This window comes from Nesoenas mayeri, assembly GCF_963082525.1.
Source record: "Nesoenas mayeri genome assembly, chromosome: 2".
Lineage (NCBI taxonomy): Eukaryota > Metazoa > Chordata > Aves > Columbiformes > Columbidae > Nesoenas > Nesoenas mayeri.
Window position 1 is genome coordinate 50,830,618 of NC_137543.1, and position 22,326 is coordinate 50,852,943.

The window sequence follows — 22,326 nt, forward strand, 5'->3', positions numbered from 1 at the left end:
TAAAAAAAAAAACCACCTTGCCACAAATGTAGGGTGCTACTGACCCCTTGTGGAAAAAATACATTGTGGGATGCACAAGCATCACTGGGGACATCAGCTCTGAGTTAGGTTTCTCCACTAACATCCCTCAGATTTATTTTTAAAGAAAATTCAGTGAAATGGCATTATAGTGTTGTGAGAGGTCAGTGTGTTTTCCTGATTTTCAGCAATTTTGCAGAAATTACTGTTTTGTGTTGTGGTCTTTAGGGCAGTCAAGCCTCAACAAACCCTAACTGCAAGGAGTAGATTTTACACTAAATTTCCTACAATTTTAATTCTTGCATGGTAACAGAACAACACTTTTACACTACCAGCTAGCATATTTATTGATTTCTAATGTAATTTAAACTAATTTAGATCCATCATAGCATTACTCTCTAAAAACTGCTTTGAAAAAGAAATCTTTTCTGAATAGCCTGGACAGACTCTCATCACTGCAAATGGAATAAAGTCTTTAAATCCCTAAAGTAACTTTCAGCCAAAATTTTTTCATAAGCACCAAGAACAGCATTGATAAGCTTCATTCTTTCAAGTAAAAGCCTTCCTATGCATCCTGCTTTGTTGACTTGAACCTGGCTGCACAAAGCACAAGAACAAGATCTTCAGTTGTATTTGTTCTGACTGAAATTACCTTTCCATATTGTGAAAAATCAAGTCTGAAAAGGAAAGTTATCAACAAGTTTATTGAAATACCGCCGCTAGTTTTTCCTCCCTAAATAAAGGGGAACGTACCCATGAAGAATCACCCACCCTCTGCATTTGACTAAATGGCAAATCTGAAGGAAATCTCCAGAGTTCCATCATCCTTGTCACAAACAGTTGCATTACTGGATACAGATGGAATTAGAACAGCAAAGCGCATTATACAGAAATTAATTAGACAGTATATGATAAAGTATTATATGAATTACAGTATGAAGCAGACTTTTCAAAATCTAAAAAACATGATATCAAACACCAGCAAAGATAGAAGCTTCCATTGTGACCAACATTAGGGACTGAATCCCTAGAGATCAAGTCTTCAGCCTATGCCAATGCTGTTCCCATCACTTTCAATGAAGAGGTGTGGAAAACTACATGAACCGCTTGTCTGTCACAAAGCAAAAAACAAGTGGCTACTTAAAATGTCTTTTGACCAATTTGCATCACTTGCTTTCAAACAAAAAGTCAAAAAAAAATCTGAAAATATTCTGTTTTCAAATAAACCAAAGTTGAAGAAATTTTGAAAAATTAAACTAAGAAAGCGAGCAACAAACTTTTTATTCTGTCAATTCATTTTTCACCTGTACACTATGATAAATTAAAACACTACGCCATTAAAGTCTGGTTGGTTTTGTTGCCTTTCATTAGGCATATGTATTTTTGAATGCATCCATTGAATCAAATCCTATAAGTATAAACAATGCAGCACCTGTTGTCTCAGAACATGGGAGTTACCGTATCTGGCAGGAGATTTTTAGATTATCACATTCATGTAGGCAGATCTGTAAAGGCCGTTCAATTATAAGTAAACCCAGAATCTAAGATAAATTTAACAGCAGCTCTAATCAGTATTATGAACTGTATATTTACAGAAAAATTTGCACATATGCCACAGATAAAAATTTAAAATCAACCTTTTTGTTGTTACAACATAATCCACGCTTCACACTTGTACTGTGCTGCTAAAACAGTATTTGAGTATCTGGGAGATTCAAAGGCATGTAGCATTTCTGAGGTCGCTACAAATTCACTCTTCAGGGATACATAAAAAACCCAAAATTTTTGAAGTTTGGATTGTAAACCTTCTCAATAAATACAGTCCGGTGTGCTTTTAAACACTCTATGTCAAAACTAACAGAGTTTGCCAAAATTTGTCCAGGTACACAATTTTCTAATTCCGTGGTGACATGTAACATCATTACAACCAAGAAGGTGGAAGACAAATGAGCCACCGCTCCCTTCTCAATGATGTGTGCAACAAAAATCAGTATTAATTCAGTTCAACTACACTTTCAAATCAAAGCCTTGGAAAAAGTAGGTATACATCTTATATAATAAGTTTTATTAACCATACAGTACATTAGCATTTCCTTTGAAACGCTTAGACCTTGCTAAGCAGTTTTAATTAAAGCAATTACATAATGCTATCTGCATATAGAAATCCACTACATTCACACGGACGACCTTAAGTTTCTCCAATAAACAGTCATGTCAAAATCTACAATTTACTGAAAATACAAAGTCGTTTTTAACAAAAGCAAAAATGTTCTTGCGGTTCAGCAAAACCTGTTTTCTAACATGAATAGTTTGCATTCATAAAGACAGTAAGCTTGGGACCAAGACAGTATTTCCTAGAAGCTCAAAACAAGATGTATATTTTTGTAACTATGAAACAGCATGCAAACATACAGAATTGTTGCCAACTATTTCTCTCTTACAAAAGACTCACTGGGCCAGAGTAAATAAGGTATTTTTACATGTTTGTTTATACAATGACCTCTCCCATCACTCTAAAAGTGTCACATACAGAACATTTTATCAGCTTTGTCTCAAATGGTGCTTCTGTAAATTTGAGTATTATGCCACTCAGACCCCCACGACAATCAAAGAACTTCCAGAAAGCTTAACAAAACCTTAATTTGCCAATTTTCCTTTACAGAAAGTATATACAAGTTTATAAATCCATGGCATGAGTATTACAGTTACATTAACATCAATTCATCAACTGGATTCAAAAGATACCTGCATTCTGTAAGGTCTCTATGGCTGCTGCCCATTCAATAGTTCTATCAAGGCACTGTACAGTCATTAAATCTCTAATATTCTCCAAGATGTGCTGAAGAATATTGTGAAAGCATTTAAGTTGTTAAAAAGCCCTGAGTCAGAACTTTTGTATTTACCACAGGCTTATCTATAAAAATGGCACATACTACAGCTTCTGCGGATAACAGTTTTGCTTTGTCAATGCAAACAAGTTATGAAATGCATAAAAATACAATAGTACAAATTCCAGCAACTTATGCAAGACTGATATACAATGTACATTGTGGCAAGTCACACATTTCTATTGTATGTAATTTATACAGCCAGTAAAAACCTTTGCCATGTACTCCGACATCAAAACCGATGAAGCGAAACAAAACTGATGTGTTCCCCATCCCTTCCCAAAGACAAAGAACAACTAGAGAAGAATTCAGTACTTTGACAGAAAGGAGGTAGCACTGCTAAAAGTTAGGCTGTAGTGTTGTTGGGTTTTTTTAAGTGAAAACTTGACCCATGCAGCACAAAGAACAGGATAGGCTCTTCGGTTCACCAGTTGCTACTGGAAGAGTAAAATTGAGTTTCTGACATTTGATTTTGTAGAGGAAGCTTAGATCACTAGCTCAAAGCAGCTTCTTCAAACAATTTAGCATTTACACAAACTGCAATTCTGCAATTAACACTGCTAAAAATAATTAGGCATACATAAAATAACTCTAGAAAATATCTACACAATAAGGACTTAATTCAGTTTATAAAGACCATTTCCTGTCTTTAAAAGAAGCTAAAATACTGATTGTAAGACTATGCTAACAAGGCACAAGTACTTGTGCAAATCTGCTATATCCTCACCCAGTCCAAGTTAAGAACAATACCTTCTAATCAAACTTCACATTTACAAAGTAATTTGTTTGTTCTCTTGCCAGGCTAATCTTCCGTATCCACTTCATCAAAAAGGGATTCCTCCAAAGCCCAACATACAAGTCCACAGTATTTCAACAAATGGCAAGTAGGTAGCAATAGTCCTAATTCTGAGAAGTGCCATGTGAGTAAAAGTAGGTTTGGGGGGCGGGGGGAATTGTTATACAAAAGTTAACAATCTACAAGTATTTAGCATATTCTGTTAGCCTCTCAGGTTGTCTTCATACTTTAGGTCACTGTGTACCAATGTGACCATTTATGTATTTTACTACATTTAAAACATGAAAACTGTTTTACTTAAACATCTGGGCATATCTCATATCTGAACAACATATATTATTAGGTGTCTTCCTGATTATTCCAAGAAAGAAACCGAGATATTTTATCCAATTTAATTTCAAAACTGCTATTAAATACTGGGGGAATAATAACAATAATAATAAACAAAACTTGCAAATCCTGTATTTTACAATTTTACAGTATATTAGAGATAAATGCCTTACTGATTTTTCTCCCATTTTCACTTTGCTCCCTAATAATAGTGATGATGATAATCAGATTTGCACTTGCATCTTTTGCTGAAGGCAGAGGCACAATTACATATCCTCAACTCTCCTATCTGTTATTAATATGATTCCCTTCAGCTTCCAACCAAGCTTCCACTTTCTATCCTTCAATTGTTTAAGCATTATCCACTTAAACATTTGCACTTTGTGCACATTGCACAAATGACACCAGCCTAAATGGAGTGAATGAATTTACTAGCTTCCTCAACAACACTAGTTCACCTTCTACATCAGAATTCAAAGACAGTGTGTGAATCTAAATATCTATTTCCAAAAATGATACTGGATTTGCAAACATTTTTCCTCTTTAAGTTTTCTGAAAGGCAAGCACTGTGTAGCCTTCCCAATAAGACACAGCGCTTTCACCTGTTAATAAGAAGCCTACATTAGTAATTTAACCATGGTGTTCAGCTTGCCTAGTTTCACCAATTCAGCAGCCTCTCCTGGCACCATCATAGGATCAAATTAAATCCCCAGTGCTGACATACTTGAATTTCAGTTGGCACCCAACATTGCCCAATGAGTCCAATCACAAACCTTTATGCAGTCACATACATCCAGTGTGACCACAGTATAGAAGACTACAGTCGCTCCTATAGCAAGGCCTTCAGTTATTTGCTCTATTTCCATAGGACCATGATGGCATCCAAGTACTAACAGCATTATAAAGTAACTTACAGCTTCTCTGTTGAAAAGTACAAGCCTAATAGAGCATGCACTTATCTCTGTTACAACCTGTGCCTCCTGCACACAAGGAGTATTTAACTTTGACTCCAGTTTCCCACCCAGGATGTTCTAGATCTGTTCTTACTCAGCTGAATTGTCCAACTGATGCATATTTGAAGTACTTTCAAGTAATTCTGGCTTGTTCCAGTGAAAAATGCCAACTGCTATACTGAGGTTTCAGTTTTGAACTGCGTTATCAAGAAGAAATCCACCCTGTCTTTGTGCTGACAACAGTTTATAGAGGTCCCCTTGACGAATAAATAGGACACAATATTTGAAATAAGTCTACCAGAGCCAGAGGAAATAGAGGTGCAGATCTGATGCACTACAGGATCAAACTCAGAACGGATTGTCAAATGGCATGTCCTAGTATGTAATTATTTGTAGAGACTGACAGGAAAGTGAAGCCTATTACTGAAAGTTCAGCTCTCAAATAAGCTACCAAAAAAAGTATCAGACTTAGTGACATAGATATTGGCCAAACAAAAATTGCAGTGGGCAGTCAGGTGCCCTCAGAGCTTAAGTGGACATAGTGAAATGCTGATCTGAAAAAAAAAATCCCTGTATCAAAACTTTCCAAAGCTCCTTGAAATTCTGGTATTTTAGAATAGGGACTCAAGAAGCAAGGAAAGAGAGGGCTATTTCATTTGGCCAAAAAAACAGATACACAGATTATCTGAGAACAGATGACTATTACTATACAAAATAAAACACAATATTATATTGATTCCAGATTGAGACTGTGTCCAATGAAAAATTAGAGAAATGAATTATGAACATCTGCAATTCCAGATCAGGATCAAAGATGGATATAGAAAGACTGTGTATTACATCCTTTTGCTATGTCAAAAGCCACTCTGCATACATTTTTCCAATATATTACTGTAGTTATTTCCTGGAAAACTACCCAGTGTTTAAACTTTACCAGTTAAAAGTTCTGTCTTTACAGTTTACTAGTAACATTCCTCTGAGACTTCTGCCAATGTTTGCACAACTCATGCATATCAACTTAAGCTTCAAAAGATCAAGACATCTTCTGAAGAGATCACAATTTTATGCCTTTACTCTTACTTGGATCTGCCCCTGAAATACCCCTTTTTCCATGTTTTTTTGACACAAGCAATGAGAATTAAATGATAAATTAATCTTAGCTGCAAGTAAGGCACCTAAGTGACTCCAGCATGGATTTCTTCATTGTTCTGCAAGGGCACATCCAAATCAAGTCTGCACAATGGCAAGGACTATATAAACTATGCACTCAGAAAACCGCTAAATTACTTAGGAGTAAGCACACATTCCTTTTAGCTACAAGAGATCCTTAAATCAGCATATTTTCTTCCATCCGTTCCTGACAGCAGCATTTTTGGGGGTCAGGAACACCTGTTTGTCAGGTCAGTGACGGCTAACTCCTTCAGCCAACTTGAGCTCACCTAGGCACGGCTCACAAAATTCACTGCTCTGTCAGCAGTATCTTCATTTGCAGTATTATCCATTCATGTTCACAGATAGGTTCTGGTGTTAACACCTGACTTAGATGAATAAGCAATATTACATCTTCTCTTTTGCTGTTGACACTATTTGCCTGAAGACAGTAAAAGAATTTGAGAGAGGACATCTTGCAGAATCTCTCGTTCTTCCTAATTCATAGACCCAGAAATTTATATACACATATATATGTTCCTCTATAACTGATCAAATTCACTCATCTGAAATGAATAACTAACTCATTGCTCAAATGTTTTCCTTTCCAATCAAGTTAAAAGCAATTCCATACAAAATTATGTGGTTAGCAGAATGAGAAAGTTCACTACTGAAGTTAGCTTGAACCTGTTAGACTAAAGTGCAGTTTTGGGAACATAATATTTCTGGATCAGATTTTTCTTTTTACTGTTTCCTTCCCAATCCATCCTCAGCAACAAAGGTAAAGTTAGAATTACTTTAACGTTGTATTTTGAGGCCTGATCTTATGGGAATAGTATGATATTTATTACTACTGTGTATACACTTTGTATTGATTTTGCGTTATTTTATATTTCAAGACAGAAATTCTTGTGCATCATAACTGTCACAGGAAATCGGAACATTCTCCAGAAAAGCATAAAACAAAAAAATCCTAAATATTTATATTTGATATTAACTGACAATACAAAAAACCCCTTACATCACTTGACAGCCAATACATACATTAAAAAAAAACCACAAAACCAAAATAAGATTGTCCCTTTACACTTTAAGGGGAAGAAGAAGACAAAGAAAATGAAAAAAGACTGCTTTCAATTAGCTTCAGCTTTAGATGTTAACAGTAATGCTAAAAGCTGACTGTTCAAATACTGTTCTCTTATTTGGTGTGTTCACAGTCTTTAAACAATTACCATGTAAAGAAACTGTGCTACAGTATTAGAAATGTTTTCATTAGAACCCTCTACCGCCTTTCAAACTCAAGGAGCTTTAAATCATCAAAATGTCCTTACTATTTCATAAGCTAATAAAAGACACTGGTTCCACTACTTAATACAAAAGGATCCTTCGTTCAATTGCCTTGCGACATATAGGGCATTCACTCATTCGGTCTCCACAAAGCTGACATGTTCCATGGCCACAGAGAAAGATCATATTCTTCAGACGGTCCAAACAGACAGGACACATAGTCTGTAAAACATTTTGGCACATCATATAGTCAATGGCAGTAGTGATATAATATTGAGTATGAAATATATAAATTATTGAAATTTAACAATAATTATGCCTTCTTAAGAGTAGCAGACTATTTCCATAGCAGAACCCGGCCATTAACCTGAAAACTGATATCTTTTTTTAAATCACATTTTTATTTCATATTGACTTAGAATATTTGGGCTTTTCCTGCACCATCATGACACAAAAAATATGTAGCTTTCTTCCCCAAATATAATCCTTTTAAGTAAGGCTATTCAGTAGTAGGTTAACATCACATTTTCAACATCATTACCCAACCTTGCAACATTAAGAAATTCTTCAGCAACATTCCCCTTTATGTAATGTAAACTTCCAAGGAACAAACACAAACAGCTGTACGCATGCAATGCCTGGGGAATGTTTTCCCAACTTCTCAGACTACCCAGCCATTCACATACTTACCTTTAAACACTAAGCAAGCACCGAACACATGCAAAAATAATAAAAATGCTGCATAATCAATATTACACATAAAGATTCAATACTGGTAATTCTGGCCTTTGTTCATGGAAGCTATCTAGATTTTTCAAACAAGTATCAAATGAAGAACCTTGAGTTTCAAATGAAGAACAATTTAATAAATACGTGACCTTCAGTTATAACAGTAGCACAACAAACTTTTAAAATCAGTTTTAACTGCTGAACGTTAAAGTCACAGCCAATGCTCAAAAAGGATCTCCTAAAGTCTGTCAACAGCAAAGTTCATTTTGTACCAAGGCACTAAGGAACAACGTCCTTCACCTTTTGTCACATGCAGAAATTGAAGTTTTGGTAAGGCATGTTCCTTCACCATAAATATATTGCAGCCATATTAGTATTTCATTTATAACAGTTTATCAAAAGTTAGTAATTGAACAGATGTTATAATAGATTATAATTGTTAAGACCATTCTATAGTCCAACAAATCAAATCTAAAATGTCCTTAGATGTGAGACACACTATTCATATTTAACACTTATAAATGTAAATCTCGTATGTAATATGAAATGGTGACAGGGCTGGTATTTCAAATGCAAATTCATTTTATCACCAACTTGCACGTGTGACTTGTTTCCATTCTCATCATTTGGGGTTTACTTCAGTTTGTTCATCTTATCAGAGGGAGAATCCACAGCAGGAAGCCTATTCAGTATAACCTTAAAGCACACTTTCTATGGAATCAATAAGTATCACTTCCTAGGGTAGACAGCTTAACTGAGAACCAGAAAAAAGAGTCACCATCAGTCTGCTTAGACACAGTTGTTTAAATTGGCATGGAATCCGGTCAAATCCCTATTTTAATCTCCAGGATACCAGTATAATGGGCTACCAGGATCGTAAAGCTTCCAGATAAAACCTTATGTCAATTTGTGTTTACAAAACCCCCTTCACTCTTCCCAAAAACGCCAGCTTGTGCTACAGCTTTGTCAGAATTTCCACAGTATTGTAACAAAACCCTCTTAAACTAAATATTTGCAAAAGACCAACTGCCAGTCAGTCCTGCTTACTTATCCATATGAAGTCATCACCTGCACATCCCAATGAGGCAACTGAGCATTCTTCCTCCGGTAGCCTTCAGTCTTCAAATACCCATGAAAAAGCTGTTTCCAAATGCATATATAGCTGTGCTGTGACAAATGTCCATAACCTGACAAAGTTGACATGATGTCTTTTGACAAAGGACTGACAAAGCAAGCCCAAAAATCTTATATTTAGAGAAAAAACTTGTAGCTTTTATTCTATGCTTTTTAGTTAATTATGTGCCTTTGTACGTAAATGTCAGAGTTACTGAAGTTGTTACAATGGCCCCTTCTTCTCCAAATGCCACATCTTCATTTGAAAATGAAAACACCCATCAAGGGGCTCAGAAATAATAATTTTTTAAAAATCAAATAAATTAGTTTGGTTATTTAATTCAGTGAAGCACAGAAATCTTAACATTTTCATGTCATAGATCTTTTCTGCAATTGCATGCAGTATTAGCAAATTGCCCAATTCCTCCTGCATAGCACAAAAACAGAGTATTTAAAATACATTAGCTGTTTCATTTCTTTATATGATATCACTTTAAGCTACTTTATACAGCAGGAAAATTCACCTGGCAGGACCAAATTTCCTGTTTGTTTTGCCATTCTATTCTGACAAGGGTTTTCTCAATTAGTTGAGCAGTTTCCCAGTGCAATATGAGCCCAAATAACTTAGTTTTATCCAACTTTCGAGGTGCATTCATTACTTAACCACCAGCTTATATGCACTTCTACAGTGGACTGTAGAAGTTCACTGCATGCCTTATACCCAATTCGTGCAACAGCAGCAGGAAATCAGCAATATCTGCTTCTGTTCTTCTATTACTTTGGTAGAATGTTTTGGCCATGAAATAAAAAAAGTGGAGTGTGGTTTATCTGCATGAAACTTTTGACTATCATCTTTCAAAGGAAAACAAATGATACAAAAAGACACTATACCTGTTCTATGTGAGAATTATGTAGTAGTCAGAAAAAAGTGCTCATCACACCTTTAAGTATAACCAGGTTTGCAATTCAGATCAGTTTTTACCACTAACAAGATGTTTTAAACTGCTTGAAATACCAATTCCTCACTACTAAAACCATTTTTTTCCAACAATATACAGGTGCACAGTGACAAATTTATTTTTAAGGAGAAAGTGGTGTAAGTATGGAGAACGAACATACATAAGATATTAAACAGATGATGGTGATTATGTACAAAATGGAGTGAAGGTATTGCAATTACAGTCAAAAGGGTTAACTGAAGAATGGTCTGGTCATCAGATGTGGGAGATTCTGATGACATCAGCATCACTTCTGCATGGCACCAGAAATGGTTTTAAAAGCTTGCTGCACTAACATATTAGATTATCATTGAAGGTATGAGTTGAAACTCGGGATTATACCTCCTGAAACAGAACAACTTACTTTTAAGTAGAAAAAAATCAATGTAACTTGAAGACTAAACTGTTCAAACACAAATCAAAAGAATCCACAATTATAGTGGAATGCTGAGCATCACGTCAAGCACAAATTTAGAAGATGACATGACTAATTTTCATCAAATCCAACGTGCTATTCACAAGCATGATATACAACTCACTGTCACTAGACTAAGCAGAAAAAAACACCAAGGAAAGCATGAAAGAGTCTCAAGCAAAGATGCACACAAGAATGACAAGAACCACCTCTTTCGAGTCAGAGGCATTGAACAACCTTCAGTTTTAGGCTCATTTAAAATAAATTATTGGACGAAAGGGCACTTCAAAGCAAAAGAGAGCACTTAAATTCTCAAAGAACTCCGGTATTAGATCTTGCTTACTACTGCAAATAGGAAAAATCAGAAAATACAAGTAGAAAATGACATGTATAAAGCAATTATTCTCATCTCTGTAATACAGCATAACTTTCTGGTATTAGCAAGCTTGTGGCTGGCAAATCCCAAAGGTAAGACAAAATTGTTACAAATAAAAGAGCACACAAGGAAAACTGAAAAAAACTGAGATCACATCTAATCAAGAAGAAAAACTGCAAAACCAAGTTTTCCTTTCATGTCCCTATACATAGTATTAGCATACCCAAATAGAACTCCCATCTTTTCTAAACTCCTAGAATAAGTTAACTAGAAAAGAAAAAAATATATCTGAAGAAAATAATGACTTGTATTGAAGCATCCATCTGCATGTTTTGCATCATTTTAAATGCCCAAGTAGTAACCTTACTCTTTCAATTCAATGTTAAAAAGTAAAACAGAAGCTCAACAGTAGATATAAGACATCAGAAATATCTAGAAACTCCAGATGTTATTGTCAAGACAGATATGCATTTTTTCAAACAACAATTTTTAATCTGCATGTTCTTTTACGGACAAAAACTACAAAGGAATCTGTTTTGAATTGGATATTTGAGTTTCTGTCACTGGGGTGTTGTCCAGGTCTCCATATGACAGGAACAGCTCTTCACGCACATGCCACTGAGGTTAAAGCTTTCAAAGCTTTTAGTTTTGCAACCACACAGTTTTTTGAAGAGTAAATACTTCATATGACAGGTAACTACCAGCATTTATTCAAAGCTACTTCATGAACAGACAAGTAAACATTGAGGTAGTGACAGAACAGTCAAGAATATCTACTTTTATTACTGTTCTGTGAAAACAGCTTCTGCTGTACCTATACATTCAGGTCAGCTAAGCACACAGAGAACATACTGACTGGGCAGAGCATCCTTTTTTAGCCACGCCAACACAGACACTCTAACAGATGGATTATCGAACATGGTAACTTCTTTTTTTTAAAAAACTTATACATAGAAGACATACAAGCCACATCACACACACAAGATATTGTTTTTTAAAGTAAAATTTAGGAACTGAAGCACTTCAACATGTCATTTTGTTTTAAAATCATAGAGGATGCATTGTTTTTTTTCAATTATTTTAGGTGTCTATGAAATTTTTATTCAGCACTTTTACCTGTTCCTTGATGTCTTGTAACTGTTGCTGCAGCTTCTGTACATCTGCATTGACATTGGTGTTGTCTTTGTCTTTCTGCAAAACTGGAATGTTTCCACTTGCTGTAATTTAGAGAAAACAAAGATGTGATTATGCATCAATCTAACACAACAGAAATAATTCTTTCCAGCATACTAACTACAATTTTTCAATTATCTGAAATAACATTAGCCAAACATACTTGACAATCTAATTAAATTCACTACAACACCAATGCAGTTCAATTCATAAAGAACTTCTCTGAGTCTAGTGGCAATGCTTCTTTGACAAAGATTTCCTCAATAATGATGCTCAAAATGCCTGTAGCCCCTTAATGCTCTCAGAGTTTTAATCTGTTGGTGAAGTTCCTGCAGTAGGTTTTTACACATGTAAAAAGCAAAGCCAAATCCTTTCACATTTTAAAGATGTTTTTATCTACACAGCTCAATCTATTTGGTGTTCAAAACTGCACAAGCATCTTGGAAGTAATTTATTCAAAATTTGAACAAGCTCATGTTAAAATTTCTGTATTTGACTGATTCAGGAAGCACTGTTACTATAAGAAACAGAAAAAATTAGTATTTCAAATTACAAATTTTAGATTTCCAGTCCATTAAAAACCTGATTTCAAGGATTATTATATTTATCTATTTAGGAACAGTATGCTAAGAATGACCTAATATTCCAATTCCCATAAACTCAATTCAAACACTGTGTATCATACATATACAAACAGAATAAATACAAATAATTCACAGAAGTTATTGGGAGAAGTCACAAGAAGTTTAAAAACTAGTCAAAGCAGGAGATGTTAAACCAGACAATCTGTCATGGAAGTTGCTTGTACCTAGATGCAAGATATTTACCATTTCTTTATCAGTCAGAGTTCCAGAAGTAAAAAAGAAAAAAAAATACATTTATTTGCTCATGTGTACAATGATAAAGACTCTTCAGCTTTTGCTTCATAGGACATTAATACTGGTGTTACCATTTCATCTGCTGCTACCAATGCAGCAAGTAGTGAAAACAGCATACAGATACCTGGCTTAACACTGTTTTTATCAAACTTTTCTTTAGAAAGGAGAGGAAAGATTTAGCTCATTTAAAAGAACGAGAATAAGAAGTTGTTGGGGGAACGTGAAAGCGTATGGGTTCTGGAGTCACTCACAAATATCATCAGTGGTATCTTCTGTACCTTTCCCTCCGCAGCACATTATGAAAGGCACTCTTCGCTCAACCACTGCCCGGCATTGTACACATTTCTTCATCAAGCTTGCACAATCTGAGAGGACAGAAGAATAAATTAACTCTGAATCCTACTATTTCTTTTTTTTTTTTTTCCTATCCATGAGCTTGTTTATTCACAGTAATTATATAGGAATGCCATAATAGATGCTTGTAATACAAATAACAACTTGTGTTAATCTTCACATTTTCTGCAAATTACATCTATAAGCCATGTGTAGTTTGGGATTCAAAGTAAACCTATTCTGTTTATCTTCCTTTAACATATTTCAAGCAAGCAGGTTCCCCTTTCTCCAAATGGATGTTTATTCGACAAGAATTAGGTATGTTAAAAGAGGAAAATCATACACATTTGAGAGCAGAACTACAAAGAATGCTTAGATTACCTCTAGAACAAAGGATCTCACCTACTGTCCTAACACTCCAGAGGCAAACAGGTGTGGTTCCTTACTCGCAAAAGAATAAACCTGTATCTTTTGTTATAATCCTAGAAAGGAAGCTAATTCTTCTACAAAAGACAAAGGATTATGTCTCATAAATGCTGAGGAATCAATCTGTGAAGCAACTGAGTGAGCCCTATACACTACACAAAATTAAAGACACTCATCCTGCTTGAACATGATGTCCAGAAAATAAGCTGGAAACAATCTGTATCTGTTAAACCTTTTGCTGTCCTTGTTACAGCTTAGACTTCGTGATGTGCATTTCACTGCTCAAATCCTTCACCACAGCAACTAATCCTTCTGCTGTCCTCTTCCTGGGAAACTCACCAAAAGAACTTCTCCCATCATCTTTCAACTGAAGACAGTGAAATAGGCCAGATCAGGAGAACTGTGAGGTCAGTGATTCAATGTCAGGTCTCTCAGCCACAACAGAGGAAGAAACTAGACTTCTTTAGTGAGACTCAGTAAGACTCTTAGGTACAACCTCAGCAACAAGGACTGCTCTTCTCTAGGCAAATGTCCCTTCAACAAAACCCTGAAATGTCTGGTCACAAGGTGGTGACTGCATTCTCATCCACATATTCTCAAAACAAACAAACAAACAAGCCGGAGATTTCTTATGTCTTTTTTTTTTTTTTTGGCTACACAAGATAAATCAGAGTGAATCATAACTGATGCTCTTTACAAAGATATATGATGTGTCTTTTAGGGAAAAATATAGCCTTTATGCAAATCTGTAGATCAGTAATGAAGCATATCAAATATTTATTTACAATATTACTTTTAAACACCATTTGCACATCTGAATGCCCCATCCCCAAAAAAGCTGCAACAAAGCAACAGAATTAATTCTAATTACTTCACAAGCCTTAACAATATACAGCAGGTTTTTATAATCCCAGCAAGCCTACTCACAATTAAATAATTCATTTGGAAGAGCACTTGCTTTCTGAATTTTTGAACATTTGCAGTTTGGCCTCCACATTACCACACACCAAATAATCCCAAAATTCTGACCATCACATGAGTTTATCAAGTAAATTGGACCTGAAGTCAGATTGTCCATGAGCTTTTAGCGATCTGACTGAAAATGTTCTGTTTCAAAATTACTGCAAAAAGAACTTCCTGACAAGATTACTTACTTTCACAAGCACACATGTGACCACAAGGCTGGAAGAGCACTGCTGCCTTTTTGTCTGAACATACTACACATTCTTCAATCTGTAAGGAATAAACACACATATGAGAAGTTTATCTCCTGCTCTCTAAATTTATTCTTTGACAAGGCACATGGACTTTAAGAAGCTACACCTAGTGTTATTTTAACTAATTCAGCACCTCAAAATGCAACTTAAATGAGTCATCATACTGACTTCTAAGAATAGTTATTTACTGACAATATTTATATGTTCAGTACACTGATAGGCACAGAGAAGCAACCAAGACAGTACATGTTTATTTTTCTTTATTCTTTTCTCCTTCTTTGTTCCATGATATATACTTAAATTCTCTTAGAAGAGACTTTTAGAGTAATTTGTTTTAATATTCTGGGCTAGGGTTTCTCAAGCTCTTTAATGTGGTGAACTGTATATATAGTGTGACCATAGGCACCATATACCACTCCATTCATACTGGCCTGGACTGCCTCTTCCAGTTCATAGAACTGCTGTCCAGGTTCACTAATGTCTTAACCTCACAGATGTGACCGTAAGCTTTTACATAAAATAGCATAAGAAAAGGATTGAAGAGATATTCCACTCAGTCTAATTTAGCAAAAGGAATCAAAGAAAGGTTATCCACAAAGGTTAGCTTTCACCTGGGAAAACTGATTTTCATAGATTAGCTCAAGCAGATGGATGATTGGAATCAGTGAATCACTGAATCAGTGGCAGAACCTTTTCACTGACCATAAAGAAAGTCTAGAGAAAAGGAGCTCACACTATGTTAACATTTGGGCTTTGAAAATGATCATGGCAGAACAGTGAACACTATAAGAATAAGAGAGTGAATAGTAAAACCAGTACAAGTTCATATTTACTATATTTACTCTGAGGCAGTGAAAAAAAAAATACCACAGGAGTGGACTAGTCAAATGCGTTTGGAAAAAGATAAAAATAATAGAATGGACTTTCTACAGATCAGAAAACCTGTGTGTGGAACATTAGATTATTTTATTTTTTAAAAAACAGCCAAATAGCAACAGAAGGACAAGACTTGGTGGTTATAGGGAATAAAAGAATACTCAAACAGAAAAGCAATGAGGATGCACCCATAAAGTCACAAATATTTGGCAGCAACTATTTGAGAAACCTGAGGACTTTACTGGTGTTAGGTCCCCAAAAGAGGGTGCAACTATTTGATACTCTTGAGGAAGAAAGACAGCATAATGAAATTCATTACTCCAAAGAAAGAGAAGGTGAAAGTAGAATATAATTATTAACTTCAAAAACAAGCATATATTAACTAACTCAGGGTACAAAGCATCCACAGGTGCCTGTATTAGGAACTCCGAGGACCTGAACAATAAAGACATTGAAATGTGGGGAGAGAATGAGGGGCAGGTAGGACATGAATGTAGGCAAACACAAAAGAGTAACACACAATTTTGGGACAAGATATCATTACAATGCAAAATTAATTCCGTCCGGTGAGACACCTGTAAGGCAAAATACTGCTGAAAATATACTACACTTTTCCTTGACGTCTTCTTTTTTTTTTTAACTTTTCCATTAAAAGCAGAAAGAGAACCAATAAACTTTGGAAGTTTTTACCTTTGTCCTAGACTGAACTTGTTCTTTACAGATGAGGCATTTTTTCACCCGTGGTGAGCACAGAGAACACGTGGCAATGTGTCCACATGGGCCGAACAGGGTATCTCTCTTCATGTCTGAACACACCATACATTCTTCTAAGGTTTCAGAATCATTGTTGATCATAGATGGACTTCGGGATCCAACCTGACCACTACAAAGAAACTTTGCAGTCAAATTTACTTCTAAGAATTTTTTAAAACTCGTAATTTAAAATGCACATCAATTGGCTGTTTATCTATATGTTCCTATGTGTTCAGGCATCAGTGTATCATCATAAAGCAATCCAAACAGCATTTTCCCAAATGTACAGTTGGCACCAGAGTGCAAGGTCACACATTCAATTAAGACATTGAACAGGAACAGGCCACACAAGTTAGAATAGCATCTCGTGAACGTAAAAAACTCTTCCCTCCCATCCCAAGAGTTTACTTTATTAATAGAGACATAACCTGCAGCTTCATAATTGCACAGCATAACACCTTAATCTTGAATATACTTCCAATACTTCGCAAATGACAGGCTTGTAAAAGAATCCCCAAACTCCGCCAGTGAATTAATTCTCCCCAGATCTCCATTCTGTGCTGCTGCTGGCCCAGCAGAGGGAGTGCGTGGTGAACCCAATCAGCTCAGATCTACAGCCCTCACAAGCCCATAAAAGGTGGCGAGAAAGAAGAACAGCCGCAGGGATGAGGCTGAGGGACAGATGGGCAGACACAGAGAGACTCCTGAAGAAAAAAAGCACCTTACACACCAGGGGAGCAGGCTCTATTCATGACATGTTGAAAGTACATTTTTTATTTCCATACAGGAATTAAGGACAAGAATCGTGAAAGCCCATGGCGGGAACACAACTAGGGCAAGTAGTAAGCTGAAATTTCTCACTTTGTATGCACTTGATAACACGACATTTCACTGAAATTATTATTCCTAGAGAATTGCTTCCGAGACGTCAGGCCTACCCCTTCCTTGTCTTTTTTAGATAATCATACAATCATTCACATTGACAGGCACTCAGGAGGTTACCTGCTCAAAGCAGGGTCAATGCTGAATTCTCACCAGGTTATAGCAGGCTTTGCCCATTCCAGTCTTCAAAACTTGCACAGAGAGAGATTTCACAACCTCCCTGGGCAACCTGTCCCAATGCTTAGTTATTTTTTCAGTGATTTCCCTCCCACCCCCTTTTCTGGGACTCTTTGAAGTTCTGCCAGCCTCCACCTGCATGTTGCCACCTTCCCATTCCCCTCCCTCCCATATTAACTTGTATGAAAGTCCTTAAAGACTTGTGTCAGTTTCAGCTAATGTATTTGTATACAGCATTTAATGTACCATAGAATAAAAAGAATTATTTGAAAGTCAAGAAGCAGCTTGCATGTTTTAACACTGTTTCTAATATAAAGGCACAATGTTATAAATTCATTGGTTAATCTATAGAAAGCAGAGATTTGGAGATGGCGTATTTGATGAATATACAAACCTGACTTTTTCTTTGTGACATTTAGCCAGTGCTTTGCAGAGACTAGGATCAGGGCAGAGATCGAGAGGAGACTGACCCTTCTTATTACGAATGCTGAGGTCAGCTCCGTTGGCTGCCAGGAAGCAGGCAATAGACGCTGCACTCTTCTTCTCTGCTCCCTGAGTGCCAAGTCCCATTATTAACTGAAAGAAAACAAATACGTAAGCAACTTGAGAGACTCTCTAAACAGCGAGGAATAGTCTGGCTAAAGGAAAATGACATGCGTACATGCACACACACAGAGAAATACCTATAAAACTGTAAGCCCAAGGAAGCATCTTTAGAACTAAAAAACAGAACAGTTGTATGATTGCTTAATTCTGAGTCAGTTATACTCAACTTTCCTTTAAGGAACTAATATTCAGCAAGGAATAGGTCAGCTACTGAAGCACTCAGTCTCCTGTAGACCTATGCTCACTTGTGAAGTGGCTATCCTTCGATATACGCACTGTAAAGGGCAGAGTCCCAGTGGGTGCATTCAGAAGACAGACAAAATTTACCAAAATTGCTGAGGTGAGACAAAATACTACCACTACCACACTTAGACTGAAACATAGCTGGGCAGAGAAATGAATGCACATTTACTTCTAGTCTAGCAAGTAAAGCACTCGCCCAAGAAAGACTTTATTTCAGTTGCTTTCTCAGCCTGGAGGGATTTAAACTCACATACCTGTCCTGCCCTAACCATGTAACGCTCCCTTGCCTTTTTAGAGCTATTACTGTATTTCTGTATTAGCGTATCTATTACGCATGATTCACAGAGTCAGGTAGAAAAATGACAAGAGAAGGCTCACTACCGCAGTCCAGCAAGGAGAGGATTCACCTGCTCTGGAGCATTCTGGGCTTGCTCCAATAATTTTTTGTATTAAAGCCTGATGAATAAAATGCATAAGTATTATATAACGCAGGCCACATATCATATGAAACTGCCGGCACCACTAAGAATCCCTCAAACTACACTAGATTATATCCAAAGGAACAGCTTGGTCACAGCTGGGACAGCTCCAATTCAAAGAGTTTTAAGTGCTGAATTTCAAAATTTTAAAGGCTTTGACACTAGGATAGAGGCAAGATTTTGTATACACTTCTCCATTAATTAAGTGCCCAACTTGACTGACGTACACCTTTCTATGCCAGTTCCAGTCTGCACAGTCTAAAAGCTGGGTGTCAAGTATCATCCCTAAAAATTAAGTAATTTTGGCTGGATTAACAACCATTTTGTATTTAAAGAACGAGATGTGCTATTTTAGACACAACAGCATACAGGAATAAATTTAAAACATCAGATACCTGTCACTGCAGCCTTAAAGGCCGCATACCTTGAAGTCTGAACTACAAAGAAAACGGTTCTCAAAACCTCTCTAGTTATTTCTCCCATGCCTCAGAGTGAACTTGTGAAGAAAAAGGCTTGGTTTGGGTCCATGTCTTGCAGCACATGAAATATGTATTAGAAGTCTTTTCCCTGCCTTGATAACTGCAAGATTATCCCCATCAAACAGCCACCCAGTTTTCTAGGGAAGCAATTGTTCTAAACCTCAGTCTATAAGTTTTTGTCTAGTTAAGAGCTCTTATATCAGTAAGTATTACTGAGATGCTACAAAGCCCTTGAAGGTCACTTCATGAGTTCAGAGAGACCCATGGTCCTGCATTCTTTTCTATAACCAGGTAAGAAAAGTACAGCTTGAAAGATTTCATACCAGGAAAAATACCAAGTTATGGACGGAAATTATTTTGTGGTGTTCAGATCACAGAACATTTTTGTTTATATGTTCAGACCATTCGTCTGCACCACAATTAGAGTACTGGATGAAGTGAAGCAGAGATTTTATCTAGCTTCAGTCTGGGTACTTTGGATCATGTTGGTAATCCAGACAAGGTAGCACAACACCCAGCAAAAGCTGATTTGCTCTGAGGCTGGCAGAATAGGCATTTTTTGAAGGCATGCCTACACTGAACAATTTGCTGTAGTCCTTTCCACCTGGCTGGGACAAGAGTTCTCTTACCATCCAAACTTGCACCTTATGGGCTCTGAAAGGAACAGCTATTGTGTTTCCTAGATAAAAATCAAACAACTAATGGGACAGCTTGCTTCACTTGGTGTGGATATGTAACTACGCCAAGACTGGCTCCTCCACCTGGAACAGTCATCAACATTATTCAAGAAAAGCTCGAGCAAAAAAAAAAATATATATATATAAAATATAGGGCCTAGTATGGCCTAGTAAGCCTCCTGGGGAGCATGCTGTCCCTGAGATGTGCCAACACAAGCCAGGTGCAGCCAATTCACCTGTGAGGGAGAAGTCTCGGTGTAACCCACAAGAACAGTATAAATAACATCTAAGTAACTGTAATTACTGAGCTGTCTTTGAAGCTGTAAACACCTAACTCACTTCCATTAAAGTTTCTTTAGCTTAAAGTTAGGATTTAGGCGGTGGCATCATTTTGAATCTTAAAAGCATTTTAAAGGTCTGAAAGATGCCTATATTAAAATAAATTACACTAAATGAGCCTGGAGAATAATACATTTATTTAAAATAAAAAGTACCCTAGACCAAGGAACACTCCAACTGTAATGAAGCAATTGAAATGACTTTTTTTGTGGTGGTTGGGACTGTACTTCAGAAAATTTCTCTTCCTCCCAGCTGTACAATCATTGCAATGTACTGGATGAAAAACTTCAAAACTTTAGTTAAAGAGATGGGGTTCACTGCTCATAGCACTTGAACACAGAAATGTTTTTCAGATTGATACCTGAAATGTGTAGGGCTTTGTGTACTATCAAGATTGTTCACTACATGCATTTTAAGTAGTCTATCAAAAACAGCTGAAGAAACCTGAAAAAAAAATTGTCTTGGTTATTACAACAGCTGAATGTTGACATCCAGAAGAACTACTAAAAACCAATGTTTAAGAACTCATTCCATATAATTCCACTTCTGAAATAAGTTCACGAGATCAGGAAAAAGTTTGTTTCCTATTTTAAGCCACGCTCAAAGCAAAAAGTAACAAATGGTAGAATTTCAATGAAGCTGCTGTCCAACCAACTTTATCAAATATGAAAAACATCCAAAATCCTGCAAGTAAAATTTCTGTTATTTTTCAGTTTATTCAAATGAAAAAAAAATTGTCGAAATACTGTACTACGAAGAGGCACCCCGGGGAGTTCAATAGGTTTGTATTTTCAAGACAGCATTCCAAAGTTAATTAAAATTTAGCCAAGCAAAAATGAGCTCTAAAGTACTAAAGATTCACGTTTCAGATTTGCTATCACATAGACTAAAGGAATCTGAGGTTCTCCCAATCTTTAAAGGAATTCTTACAAATTAAGCAAAAAAATACATATTCCATCAATTTAACTTAAGTAGTCATACCCAGAAAAAGAAAGTCTGTTTCCCACAGTAAATTACTAATCCTATTTATCCTCCTTTTTTGTTGTGGTGTCTTTCCCCTGCTGTTTTTGCTAGCTTTTGGTTGGTTGGTTTTTGTTTGTTTGCTTTTTTAAATTATTTCTATAGAAATAAACTGAAAGTGTAATTATTTTTCTTTTAAACCCAGGATATAGCTCAAAAGTGAAAGAGGAAAAAAAAACCAACTTATTCTATGAAACATAAAATCCTCCAAAACTGAAATTTAAAGAGCTGGTAGAAGAAAACCCATTTATTGTGTTAAAAAAAACTCAAAACACAACAACTCTAGATTCATCATGGATTTCACTAATGAGATGAGCAACACAGAAACTTATTTATGAAATGCTGAGTCGGAGAAAAAGTATTTATCTCCTGTTCATTCATTTAACAATTAAATACATGCACACAAATTATTTTAGCCACCTCTCACAGGGTCCATTTCAGATCATGGAAACAGCTGCGCTGTACTTGCTTTCTTCCTCTCACTTAAAAGGACACAAGCATTTTTTTATATATGTCAGTCACATTTAATCTGTTTGCATAGTTTATTCCAGTGTATTTCAGTGAGTTAATTCAGTAACCTGTTTGAAAAACATCTGTTGTACAGTGGAATTAATGTTTTGAACAAAGGCTTTTTAATAAAGTTGGTGGGTTTTTTTTTAAATACAATACAAAACTTAACACCCGCAGATAAATTAGAAAAAATATTATCACACCAG

At 36.1% G+C, this 22,326-nt stretch overlaps 1 protein-coding gene across 2 annotated transcripts in view; it reads right to left on the bottom strand.

The window, feature by feature from the left end:
• Positions 1-6,646: 6,646 nt before the first annotated feature.
• Positions 6,647-22,326, bottom strand: part of MIB1 (MIB E3 ubiquitin protein ligase 1) — a 73,270-nt gene continuing 57,590 nt past the window's right edge. Inside the window, exons 16-21 of one of the 2 annotated variants that reach the window (XM_080339267.1) lie at positions 18,162-18,343; positions 16,646-16,838; positions 15,017-15,095; positions 13,355-13,468; positions 12,169-12,269; positions 6,647-7,643 (exon numbers count right to left, since the gene is read on the bottom strand). In XM_080339267.1, the coding sequence (XP_080195393.1) occupies positions 7,503-7,643; positions 12,169-12,269; positions 13,355-13,468; positions 15,017-15,095; positions 16,646-16,838; positions 18,162-18,343 (810 nt within the window). In that variant the 3' untranslated portion in view covers positions 6,647-7,502. Of the gene's footprint in view, positions 7,644-9,252; positions 9,338-12,168; positions 12,270-13,354; positions 13,469-15,016; positions 15,096-16,645; positions 16,839-18,161; positions 18,344-22,326 lie in introns of those variants that run through there. The other variant, XM_080339268.1, reaches the window with a different exon arrangement.